The sequence below is a fragment of the Podarcis bocagei genome (genome assembly GCF_964188305.1).
Source record: "Podarcis bocagei genome assembly, chromosome: 17".
Classification (NCBI taxonomy): Eukaryota; Metazoa; Chordata; class Lepidosauria; order Squamata; family Lacertidae; genus Podarcis; species Podarcis bocagei.
This window is the reverse complement of record NC_138143.1, coordinates 37,539,746-37,553,249: the sequence shown is the minus strand read 5'-3', so window position 1 is coordinate 37,553,249 and position 13,504 is coordinate 37,539,746. Positions and strand designations below refer to the sequence as shown.

Genomic DNA, 13,504 nt, shown 5'->3' with positions numbered 1-13,504 from the left:
GTGCTCAAACCCATAACCCTGAGATTAAGTCTCAAGCTTTACCAACTGAGCTATCCTGAGTTAGCCTCATGTTGTTTAAAAATATATGGACATTTTCATAATAAAGCTTTCCTACACTGGAGGCTGGTTTGGGTAGAAGTATTGATTCTAGTCCAAAACGCATTCCAGGCTGGTGTGCAACAGGTACTTAAAGTGAAACTGACAAAAGGTGTAGAAAAAGCAGCATTTTCCGAGCGCTCCTGGATTTTAACCAGGAACTTCATGATCCAAGACCAAGGCTAGTAAACTAAGTGGATCTGTCTTTGTTGAGGCCACACAGCCTTTTAAATAATATAAGTACAGTAAACATCAGCTCCTGTGACAGGCATACATTATGAAATATCTAATATGGACATGCCTGGTTTAATTATAGAAGCCTCACTTTCTGTCCTTATGCGGACAACAGGGCAGAGCTTTCAGATGGTTTCACCTCGTCAAGTAAATCCAAAGACTTTTCTGGATCCAGCTACAAATGTCCTGCTTCTTGAAACACCTCACATTCACTTTTAAAGGTATGATGTCATTAAAATAACATTGTCAATTTGATTATCAACTGTTTATTAAAAAACTTTCACAAATTTATGTGTCCACTCAACACGCCAAAAGGTCATTTAACAAGCATTTTTTTTATAAAAAAAAGAGGGCAGCTTCAAAGGTAGGTGGCAATATGGTCTGCCATTTAAAATGCCCACAAAGCACACACAAACCTTTGCACCTACCTAGTTTTAGTTCCTAGCCTTTACTATCATAGGGATGTTTATGTACCACCCAAGCCAGTCTCCGTCTTCATTAGCCATTGCTAAAAGGTCTTCTGGTATTGCATATTCTTTTTTTCTGCAATAAGCCTGGTTAGCATTGGCTTCAGAAGCAGTGTATGTTCATAAACTGACCATCACTTTCATCCCAGGATGATGCAAGAGTGTAATAATGGCTGTGATCATATGCACACTCACTTTGGTGCAAGTTCCATTGATTTCAGTAGGATTCTCTCCAAAACACAGAAGGTAAGAACAGTCCCAATTACATAATTCATGTACTTTGACCCTCCCTTGCCTGGTTCTCAGATCTGCCCTTCTAATTCTATCATGCATTTTTGGTTGTGTTATTTTGGTGTTCTAAGAATATACACTATGCAATTTCCATGAGGAAAGAATCTTGTAAAGAATAATTAGGTCAGGGTTGGGAAACCTTTTTCAGCCTTTGGGGAAAACCTTTTGGGGGCTGCATGCCACTGGTGGCTGGAGCAACAGATGAGCTTATCTTTGTACAGTAGACTACAGTCCAACCATGCAAAAGTCAGAGATCTCTACATGTGTATCTCTCAATCCAGGCAAGCAACAGGCATTTATACATTTCAAGGATACATCCCAGCCATGCAAAAGTTCTAGAGCTGGATGTGGTGCAGGGGAAATGAGAGGTGTGGTCTAAAAGTCTCAAAACTCCATAGGGTGGCCTGGAGCACCACATTTGGGTTCCAGGACTGATGTCCCCTTCCCCAGTGTAGGAATAGGTAAAGGTACTCCTGACCATTAGGTCCAGTCGTGACCGACTCTGGGGTTGTGGCGCTCATCTTGCTTTATTGGTCGAGGGAGCCGGTGTACAGCTTCCGGGTCATGTGGCCAGCATGACTAAGCCGCTTCTGGCGAACCAGAGCAGCGCACGGAAACGCCATTTACCTTCCCGCCAGAGTGGTACCTATTTATCTACTTGCACTTTGACGTGCTTTCAAACTACTAGGTGGGCAGGAGCAGGGACCGAGCAACGGGAGCTCACCCCGTCGTGGGGATTCGAACCGCCAACCTTCTGATTGGCAAGTCCTAGGCTCTGTGGTTTAACCCACAGCGCCACCCGCATCCAATGTAGGAATACATCAGGACAAATCAAAGCATCTATAGAGTGATTCAACCAAAGGAGATCAGCCCCAAACTCTACCTTTAACCCAACCTACAACTTATGTCTGTTTTCCCCATACTTATTCCTTTTATTCCTTTATTTTTTTAAAAACCACCAATAAAAAACAACTAGTTTCCACTAATCCTGTGTCATTTGGGATGCTACTAATACACGGGTTATAAAAGGCAGATGGCTGTAGGTGAAGCAAGCCCAAATGTGATCTGCTGAGGTTCCTCCTCTCAGGAAGATTGGGATCTGCTGACCGCTTGGATCCTGCTGCCTGAGGCACCTTGCCACATGGGCAGGACGCCCTTGCATGAAGCACAGGCGCTAAGAGGAGATTTTATTAAAGCGACAACTCTGACATCGCTCCAAACCCCCAAGCGCTACCTTCCCGTCCAGTGGCGTAGCGTGGGTTGTCAGCACCCGGGGCAAGGCAAGTAATTTGCGCCCCCTAACCCGTGGATTTGCGCCCCCTAACCCTAACCCCCAGATGTTGCGCCCGGTGCGGCTGGCCCCTCCTGCAGCCCCCACGCCACGTCACTGTTCCCGTCCCTTTTCACGATCCCTGGCGCGGCCCCGCCCCTCTCTTTCACCGCCCAGCCGCCCAGCCCTTCTCCTTCGGCCGCTTCCCTTCACAGACAAGCGCGCCGCCACCTCCGCCCTCCCGCCCCGCCCGCGGCCTCAAGCCAGTGACCCGCGTGTGAGAGAGAGAGAGAGAGACGGGGCACCAGCGCGCCTGCGCTCTGGCCTCCGTGGCAAGCGGGCGCGCAGGCGCGGCCATGAGCGCCCCGCCCCCTTCTTTGCCTCAGCGGGCGGAAGCGCAGCCCGACGCGAGGGGCGGGAGGAGGAGGTCGTTGGAGGCGCCTGTTCCGGTCGCGAGGGGCTTCCTGGTCGCAGCAGGCAGCGCTAGTGAGTAGCGTGCGCGAGGGAGCTCGAGGGCTAGGCGGCCTTGACCCCCGGCCCGGCCCGGCCCGGCCAGCTGTTGGCGCGCCCGCTTTTCCCTCACCCCCGCGCCGACCTTACCCAACTCTCCTCCCCTCAGGTTGCCCAAATCTCATCCTTCTGGCGGGAATAACGCTCGGGCGGGTGGGTGTTCTCTGTGGGGGGTGGGGAGCACTCTGCTCATGCTCGGAGGCGTCGGCGTCCTTAACCTCTCCCTCCTGCTGCTTCCCGTCAGGAGGTCAAAGCATTGATGAGCCACAGCCTCCCTCAAACTTGGGTCCAGCCAGATGTTGTTGGACTACAAGTCCCATCCTCCCCGACCGCTGCTCCTGCTCGCAAGGGTTGATGGGAGTTGTAGTCCCAGCCACAACACCTGGGGACCCAAGTTTGTGAGAGGCTGTAGGGAGGGATACCATATCGCAGCATTTGTTAGGTCTTGTTTGCCTGTTGCGAGTTGAAGCTTTGTTCTGTTCGGAGAAAATGTATTTTTCACATGCTCTGAGGGCGACAGCGCCTGGAATGTTGGGATGCTTGAGAAAAACTATTTGCGGTCCTGTTCAGCTTCAAAGTGTGGAAAGATTGTGTTGGCCACCCCCTCTCTTCCAACACAGCACAGTTGGCAACAGAACTTGGGGAAGGGGAGCAGGGAATAGTGCCATGAGGCAGGGCTGTAGCTATGGAGGAGGTGGGGGGTGGGGGCTAGCCAAGTTTCTTCCCCTGGGTGAAGCCTCCATAGGGGCGCCAAATATGTGTTGGGTGTGTGTGTGCCAAACACGGTCTTTGGTCCGGGTGAAATAAAGCCTAGTTTTGCCTGTGCTTGAGGATACTTAGTTCTACAGAAGCATATATCAAGTGTTCATGAAATTAGGAGTACTGAAATATTTTAGGAGTACAGTGGTACCTCGGGTTAAGTACTTAATTCATTCCAGAGGTCCGTTCTTAACCTGAAACTGCTCTTAACCTGAAGCACCACTTTAGCTAATGGGGCCTCCCGCTGCCGCCATGCCGCCGGAGCATGAGTTCTGTTCTCATCCTGAAGCAAAGGTAATATTTCTGGGTTAGCAGAATCTGTAACCTGAAGCGTATGCAACCCGAGGTACCACCGTACAGAAATATTTTGGTATCTTGAACACATGGCACATTCGTTATTGGCCAGGCTTTCTGTAACCAAGATGTTTGAACTGTGCTAGTGCTAGGTATTATATGGATGTACAAAATATAAGAAGAGCCGAGTAACCTCAACCACAGTGCTCATTGCACTTAGAAACCAGATTCCTATGAAAAGCCAAGAAGTAGGACATGAGCGCAACAGTACTATCCACACTTGTATACCACTGGTATTTGGAGGCTCACTGCCTCTGATAGTGGAGGGTAGAAACTCAGCCATTGTGGTTTGTAGCCATTTGATAGCTCGATCCTCCTGGAATTTGTCTAATCCTCATTTACACCCATTCATTTAAAAAGCCATGGTGGCCACAACTATATCTTATGGAAGCAAATGCCATAATTTAACTATACACTGTGTGGAGATGTACTTTCTATTGTGTAACCTGAATCTTCCTGAATTACCGTATTTTTCGCACCATAGGGCGCACCGGACCATAGGGCGCACCTAGTTTTGGGAGGCGGAAAACAAGAAAAAATTATTCTGAACCCCAGAAGCCAGAACAGCAAGAGGGATCTGGCTTCTGGGATACCGTGTGGCTGTTCTGGCTTCTGGGGTAACCCCGCCAAGCCTCTTCAGGGCAGCGGGATGAAGGCTCCCCCTGCCCAAAGAGGCTGTGCAGGGCTAAAGCAGAAGCCAGGACAGACGCGTCACTGAAGGGGCACTGCTCCTTCTCTCTCTCTGTGCAGTGCCCCTCCTTCACAGGAAAGGTGCTGCGCAGAGAGGGAGAAGGCGCAGCACCCTTCAGCGAAGCTGGAGAAGGAACAGAAGGAGACCCTTCTGTTCCTCCTCGGGCTTCGCTGGACAGGCGCGTCGCTGCGAAGCGGGAGAAGGAACAGAAGGAGTCCCTTCTGTTCCTCCTCCGGCTTCGCATGGCAGGCGCGTCGTTCAAGGGGCGCTGCGGCTTCTCTCTCTCTCTGCGCAGTGCCTCTCCTTCGCAGGAGAGGCGCTGTGCAGAGAGGGAGAGGGCGCAGCGCCCCTTCAGCAAAGCTGGAGAAGGAACAGAATGAGACCCTTCTGTTCCTCCTCGGGCTTCGCTGGACAGGCGCGTCGTTCAAGGGGTGCTGCACCTTCTCTCTCTCTCTGCGCAGCGCCTCTCCTTCACAGGAGAGGGGCTGTGCAGAGAGGGAGAGGGCGCAGCGCCCCTTCAGCGAAGCTGGAGAAGGAACAGAAGGAAACCCTTCTGCTCCTCCTTCGGCTTCCAGGACAGGCGCATCGCTGCGATGCGGGAGGAGGAACAGAAGGAGTCCCTTCTGTTCCCCCTCCGGCTTCGCATGACAGGCACGTCGCTCAAGGGGCGCTGCGCCTTCTCTCTCTCTCTGCGCAGCGCCTCTCCTTCACAGGAGAGGCGCTGCGCAGAGAGGGAGAAGGCGCAGCGCCCTTCAGCGAAGCTGGAGAAGGAACAGAAGGAGACCCTTCTGATCCTCCTCGGGCTTCGCTTGATAGGCGCGTTGCTCAAGGGGCTCTGCGCCTTCTCTCTCTCTCTGCGCAGCGCCTCTCCTTCACAGGAGAGGCACTGCACAGAGAGGGAAAAGGCGCAGAACCCTTCAGCGAAGCTGAACAGAAGGAGACCCTTCTGTTCCTCCTCCAGCTTCCAGGACAGGCGCGTCGCCGTGAAGCCAAGGAGCCTGCATTCGCTCCATAGGACGCACACACATTTCCCCTTCATTTTTGGAGGGGAAAAAGTGCGTCCTATAGAGCGAAAAATACGGTAAGCTTCATTGAGTGTCCCCAAGTTCAAGTATTATGTGAAGGAGGGGGGGGGGATCACTCTCCATTTTTCAACACTGTTCACAATTGTATACACCTCTATCAAATGGCTTCTTACTTGCCTTTTCTGTAAATTAGAAAGTCCAAAATGTTGTTTCCTCAATTCAAGGGGAGTTGCTCTGACCCATTGATCACTTTGGTTGACCTTTTCTGAACTTTTCAAGCCCCACAATTTCCTTTTTAAGGGGAGGCAACCAGAACTTTACACAGTATTCAGAATATGCTCATGCCATAGATTTGTGTAATGGTATTATGATACAGGCAGTTTTATTTTCAGTTCCATTCCCAATGAACCCTATCATGGAATTCTCCTTTTTCACAGCTGCCATCTGCTGAGACTGAGTTGACTTCATTGAACTATCCACTACAATCACAATGTCTCGTTCCTGATCAGTCACTGCTAATTTAGAGCACATGAGTATATATGAGAAATTAAGGTGTGTGTCCCCCCACCGTCATTCATCCCTTTACACCAACTTACACTGAATTACGTTTGCCATCTTATTCTCTGTTCACTCAGTTTGGAGAGAACCTTTTGGAACGTTTCACAATCATGTTTTGTTTTAACCCCCTGGACAATTTGGTGACTTGGCTACTTCGTTGTTCACCCCTAGCTCTTAAGTAATTTATGAAGATGCTGAAAAACACATCCCAGCACTGATCTTTGGGGAACTCATTCTATCTCTTTATTGGGAGAACTGTCCATTCCGTTTCCTGTTTCTTAAGCAGTTACTGATCCACAGTAAGATCTTTGTCAAAAGCCTTTGGAAAGTTTTAAGTAAGCAGTGTCAATTGGATCACCTCTATCTATATGCTTGTTGACATTCTCGAGTCTAAAAGTTTAATGACACCAGACTTGCCCTTGCTGAAGCCATTCTGGTTCTGGTTCAGGAAGACTTGTTCTTCTGTACTCTATACTTGTTAATTCTACCAGTTTCCTCAGAACAAACATTAAGCTAACTAGCCTTTAATTTCCAGAATCCCACTTGAATCTATTTTTCAAAATTGATGTTGCATTGGCTGCTTTCCAGTCATCAGATATGGAGGATGATCTTGGGGAAAGGTTACATATTTTTGCTAGAAGACCAGCAATTTCACATTTGAGTTCTCTGAGAACTCTCAGGTGGATGTCATATGGCAATTTGTCAGTTTTTATTTTTTCTGTTAGGCCTAGAGAACGTCATCTCTTACCACCCCTTTCTTCCTCAGTCTCCTATCCTGTGAATATTAGTTCAGGTACACAGTTCTGCCCTATATATTCTGCTGCAGAGACAGATGCAACAAATTCATTCAGCTTCTCTGTAATCTTCTTCAGTACACATTTGATTCTCTTATCATCCAGAAGTCCAGCTGCCTCTCTAGCTGGTCTCCTGCTACAAATGTATTTGAAGAGTTTTTGTTGGTGGTGTTTGTTTATAGCATTGTGCTTCCCAAATTATCTTTTAGCATCCCGTTGGCATTTCTTTTGCCAAAGTTTGTGTTCCATTTTGTCCTCCTGTTATAAAACCCACAGAATAACACTTTTATATAGCGTATTTCAAAGATTCATTGTGCTTTGTGCACAATAATAATCCCTACAGTAGCCCTGCTAGGTGAGCCAGTATTATTATCCCCATGTTGTAGGGTGAATGAGAAAAAGTGATTTGCTGAAGTCTGTCATTGGTGGGAATTAAATTAGTTGAGTCTTGTTTATGAAAAGTATGTCACAATACATTGGCTGCATGGTGGTGTGGCTTACCATGAGTGAGCTGTGTACAAATGAATACAGTGGTACCTCGGGTTAAGTACTTACCATATTTTTCGCTCTATAAGACACACCAGACCACAAGACGCACCTAGTTTTTGGAGGAGGAAAACAAGAAAAAAAATATTCTGAATCTCAGAAGCCAGAACAGCAAGAGGGATCGCTGCCCAGTGAAAGCAACAACCGCTCTTGCTGTTCTGGCTTCTGGGATAGCTGCGCAGCCTGCACTCGCTCCATAAGACACACATACATTTCCCCTTACTTTTTAGGAGGGAAAAAGTGAGTCTTATAGAGCAAAAAAATACGGTAATTTGTTTTGGAGGTCCGTTTTTAACCTGAAACTGTTCTTAACCTGAAGCACCACTTTAGCTAATGGGGCCTCCCACTGCCGCCGCGCCACCAGAGCATGGTTTCTGTTCTCATCCTGAAGCAAAGTTCTTAACCCAAGGTACAATTTCTGGGTTAGCGGAGTCTGTAACCTGAAGCATATGTAACCCGGGGTACCACTGTACTGCTGAATAGCTCCCATTTTGCCCTCATCTTGTTTTGCTGGGAGCAACAAAACATGAACCTTTCCTTTATGTGTGAACCAGTGATCCTGGTTTGCTCCTTCCAAACTGTTTGGTGAACCAAGAACAAGCCTTGGCTGAACATCAGAAACAAACAACTGATGCTAGTTACCATGTCACACTAAGTCAAGGCTTCATGATTTGTTGGTCCTTGCTTAATGAAGAGAGGTGCAAAATGAGAGTGATTCTGTAGGATGCAGTAGTTCACTGTTCACAGCAAGCCACAGTTCATAGATTACCATGGCATATAAATTTGGCCAACAGGTTGGTGCTGGATTCTTTGGGTTTGTTTGTTTTTTTAAGAAAAATACAATTTGTCATTGTAATAAGATTCAGATTTTGTCCATCTTTCAACTGGAGGTGGGAAGGCCCGGGGTGGTAGGAAACAATGGAAAAATGGGGGGATGCCCCAATTTTTCTGTTTCTCCTCTAATTTGTTCTCAAAAATAAAAAGGCCAGACAAATTTTGAATCATGAGTTTTCTCTCGGTTTTTCCGGTTTCCCTCCCATCTCAGGTCCTTTGCATCTCTCAGATAGGGTTATTGCTTTTTAGCTTGGCCTATTCCAGTTAGTCCAACCATTTACCAGGTCCCTGGAGAAAAACAAGAGCTTATTGTGATCAGACTATATTATAATTACAGACATGGTGACATCATTTTAATTGTTTTACTGTTAGATACAGAGTTGAAAAGCTGGTAATTAATGGTGGATATAAGTTAAAGCAGGCTTTGGCAAACATTTCAATCTAATGCACTTGCACTTGCTGTTGCTTTTTGTTCCTTAAAAATATTGCTATTTTCACCTGGAACTTCTTGCCTCCCTGAAACCTGGTTGGTGCCTGCAATATTAACATGCAGATGGCAGCCCAATATTTTGTTTCTTACATTTCCTTTGGCAATTGTTACTGATGTTCAGCTGAGAGATGGTGTATATATTTTGATTTTTATGTATTTTTGTAATTCTATTGATAATAACATTTTATTTCCTCACAGTTTGATTGTTAGCCACCCTGAGATCCTTCACAAAATAGAATAGAGTGGAACAGAAGCAGCTTGATTAAATGCCACTAAAAGAAGTTTGTCTAGTAAAAATGTCCCATTTACTTGTCTGTAAGAAGGTTATAGCCCCAGGCACTTTCCTGGCTTCTTCAGGTAGGATTCTGAAAGAACCCCCCCCCCCCCCCCGCTGAAATGCTGAAGATCTACTGCCAGTCAGTGTAGATAGCTAGATTAGCTAGATAGCCTTATCCCATGTCATATCGCTGGTCTATGTTCCTATGTACTGTTTGCGACTTGTGAGTTGTGACTGGCAAGTGAAACACAGATTGCTTTCCCCCAGTATGTGGCAAGATTTTCTCTAGGCATCAGACTTCTTCTTATTTTTCTCTGAGTTTAAATCTTCTCTGTTCTTAAAAACTCTATTCTTGTGCTTTAATGAGGAGCCGGGGAACTCTTTAAATAGTATGCCCTATCGCAGGTAATTCCTTGTCTCCATCTTACATTGGTTCACAGATGTTGTGTTGCATCTGTGTAGCATGGCAATATGGCTTGACTTGATAGCCTTGAGTCAACAACCACCCCTTCATCGTCTGCTTTGTATGAAGGGGTGGTTATTAAGTTATTTCCTGTGAGAAATATCCCCACAGTCTAAGGCTCGTATGAATGAGCTCAAAGTGTGGAAAATTAAGCCCTTCACAGCATGCATTGTGTTCTTTTAACTTCAAGGCTTCTACTGTTACCATGCCAGGGCCTGTTAGCTTTACTTAAGATATGAAAGTGGTCCCTGGCTTACTAATGTTGTGTCAGTTTATGGATTTTGTTTGCTATGGAATGAGAAAAGTGCTTTCTATTAGGGGGTATGAGTGATGTTATAAAAATGCCCAGCCAATAATTTTTTGTCAAGTGCCTCAGATCTACACAAAGTGAAAAGGGAGAACAGGCCCTGTCTGCAGGCTTACACGCTGAAGTATTGCCACACAACCGAAATTATGGTGCTATCATTTAATATTTCACCATTCTTCCCAGCTCTATGCATTTATATTTACTACTTTTATTGTAAAAAAACCAGTTTCTGTGGAAATTCCTTTGATATCTTCACTGACTGCAAACATGGTGGTGAAGTAAGCATGAATATTTTGTGATATCTTTGGGTTACTGCCAGCTACACATCATCTGGGTTCTGTTGGTTTGAATCTTATTTATTTATTTTATTTATTGAATTTATATACCGCCCTATACCCGGAGGTCTCAGGGCGGTTCACAGAATAAAATCAAAATATAAAACCATAAAATACATAATCGAAATAAAAACAATCCAATAGCCCCCACCCCTTCTGAATTTATCATGTTGGCAATTGAACTGCATCTTTTAGAACAGGGGTCTGCAACCTTTAAGACAAAAAGAGCCACTTGGACCCGTTTCCAAAGGAGAAAAAAAAATCTGGGAGCCGCAAAACTCGTCATTATAAAAATAACTTTTTTGTCACTTTATTATTTATTTGTTTGACCCCTCAGAATTACTCCTCCTCATAGAAATAAACGTTAAATTAACAAGTTACCTTTTTGTGTGTGTGTGTTCTTCACTCCCCTTCAAAACAGTGACCAGCGTACATGCCCCCTTTCAATGCAGTGACCAGCGTACATGCCCCTTACAATGTAGCGGGCGGGCGGGAAGGTGACGTCGGGACGGTGCGTGACTAATGCACGCACCGCCCCCATGCGACGTCACAGCCAGTACAGCGCCTGTCACAGTGGGGAGTGTCGGGGCGCACAATGCACCTCCTCCCCTCACTAGTATCCGCCCCGGAGCCGCGGCAAAGGTGTAAAAGAGCCACATGCGGCTCTGGAGCCGCGGGTTGCAGACCCCTGTTTTAGAAGTAAGTGGAAGAAAAGCAACTTTGTTGATCACCAACCCATATGTCTTGTAGTAGCCATTTCTTTATTCCCTGGGCTAGCTACCTCTAGTTCCCTTCTTACCCTTGGAGGAAGACAGAGCATTCAGACTAGTCAGTGTGCCACTTTCCTGTGGCAAGTAGCATTTACCCCTTTGCAAGCCTATATCTAGCAAAGTGTAAGGATGCCTGGTTGTGTGCCTAAATAACTTGTTCTGACTCTTTAAATCTGGGGCTGGCAGTGTGATACCATCCCTGGATGACTGTTTGCCAGCCACAGACACAGTGTACCTTTGTGTCACCTGTGTACATACTCTCATTATTATTTTTTTTAAAAAGAGGCCAGTATGTATTTAAAAGCGAGGTGCTATGCCTTGTATAAGCACACAGCCTTCATAAACTTGATACGTACATTTTTGTACTCAATTTATCCATAGTTGAATGAGTACCAAATGTTTCATGTGACTTGGCTGTGAGTGGCTAGTGTCAAAGAACAATCTTGCCTAATAGTACCAAACGTTGTGACCACCTGCAGAAAATGTAGTGGTTTCTGTATTCTTGAGGGACCCATCAGGTATTCAGAATGAAAGAAAAGGTGAGAGACTAGTTTGAAAGGTTTTGGCCTTGGAGACTTAGGGATCCACTTGGTTTCCAGAATGATTTGGGGTACTTAGGTGGTACCATTGATGCCTCTCTTGTTGCACTAGCAGGGTGTGAAATGGGTTTGCTGGTGCTATAGGCAGAGATGCTCCCTGATGCTGTGCATTTCATTGGACCCCAACTCCTGTTTTAATGAGGAGCCAGGGAACTTGAAGTATATGGAGATGGCTTGAATGCCAATACTGGAAAGACTGTGTTGAATCTAACCAACCATTTCATAGTGTCCAATTGCAGACCTGTGTTGTGATGGCAACAAAGAGGTAGTGTTTCTCTTTTTCTCCCTCCTTTGCTTCAGTGAAATTATGTCCATTTGTGTTCTTCCAGGTGGTGAGGGTCTAACCCTAAGGTGAACCAGAGGCTGATCACTGCAATGTATTGGCTATATTATTTGCTGATAAACTTGCTGACATTGGTCCGACTTGGACACAGCCATAGGGGCAGAATTGAAATTGGCAGTGTTGGACTCAGTTCTCTTGGTGCAGTAGCTAGGATAATTCTGATCTGTTCTACCTTGAGGATGTTGTTCATCTTGGCTAGTGAAACCTGTCAGTTGCAGCTGAGTAGACCTGTGGCCAGGGTTGTTAATGGTTCATTATTGGATGGTGAAATTCTTCCATTTCTGAAGGAAGAGTTCTTTCAACTGCTTTTAAAACAGCTTTTGTCAAATCTAATTGAGACGAGTTGGAGGTGACTCTGGTATAAAATTGAAAGTAGTTTGGAGGGAGATTGATTGGACTCCAGTAAACTCCTTAAAACATGCATAGGATTGCACTGTTAAAGTGGTTGGCATTTTAAAAGTTGGTACTTGCGTGTAAATGAAATCTTCATTTGGTATTGATTAGCATCATTCATTATTTTGGTTTGTCTTGTTTCTTTTGCTAGGTGCAAAATACTTTCCACAATGCTTGGTGGATATGATGATATAGAAGCATTTGAAGATGATCTCTACTGTGAAGAGTCTTCTAGTGAAGAAAGTATTGATAGCGAAGTAGAATTTCACCTTTATAGCCAAGTCCATTATGCACAAGGCCATGAGGATGCCATTGGAGAAGAAGAAACTGAAGAACATGGATCTGGGCAAAAGCAGAGTTCAGTTGGTAAAGAGCAAAAAAACAACAACTTTATTATAATTTCAGACAGTGAAGCCACTCATGTTTCTGATAGTCCAGATGTTATCACCTTGTCAGACACTGAAGACAGCATTTACAGAAGCAGACTCCAGAAGCGAACAACATCAGGAGCTCCAGTGCCAGGAAGAACACACAATCTTGCAGAGCTCACCTCGCCAAAGCCCACTAGACATTCTTCTCAGATTACTCCAAATTCAAAGGGACAGAGCACAGGAATTTCAAAAAAGGAGAAAAGGACTAGTGAAAAGTCTATCTCCTTTCATCGTGAAGGTGTTCGCATGATCCACAAGATCTTAGTAATAGAAGACAGCTCTAGTGATGAGAATGCAGATGATGTGAGAAGCATTGCCTCTGAAAGTGATAATGTAGAGAGCTGGATGCTGCTGGGAGGTGCCAGAGAGGACAAAGATGACAACATCCTCTTAAACCTCGAGGGCTGTGGAACATTAGCCAGTGAAGGTTAGTATGTTTTTTAGCATTATAACTCCAAATAGAGCTCAGAACTATGATGAAGATCTGGCTGTTCTGTTGGAAACAATGAGTGATATCAAGTTGTAACAGCACACTTGTGTAATGGGCATTTTGGTAGCAGAAACCCCACTCTTAGCATAGCTGTTATCTGCTGAATATAAAAGTTCCTTTCAGGACAATTCCTAAAGTGTGTTATTGCTGTTTATTTTTTTATTTTTTTAAAAAAAG

The 13,504-nt window shown here is 45.5% G+C and overlaps 1 protein-coding gene across 3 annotated transcripts in view; it reads left to right on the top strand.

The window, feature by feature from the left end:
• Positions 1–2,703: 2,703 nt before the first annotated feature.
• Positions 2,704–13,504, top strand: part of ZCCHC7 (zinc finger CCHC-type containing 7) — a 127,859-nt gene continuing 117,058 nt past the window's right edge. Inside the window, exons 1-2 of one of the 3 annotated variants that reach the window (XM_081176573.1) lie at positions 2,704–2,844; positions 12,558–13,264. In XM_081176573.1, coding sequence (XP_081032699.1) covers positions 12,577–13,264 — 688 coding nt within the window. In that variant the 5' untranslated portion in view covers positions 2,704–2,844; positions 12,558–12,576. The other 2 variants (XM_081176575.1, XM_081176574.1) reach the window with 2 other exon arrangements.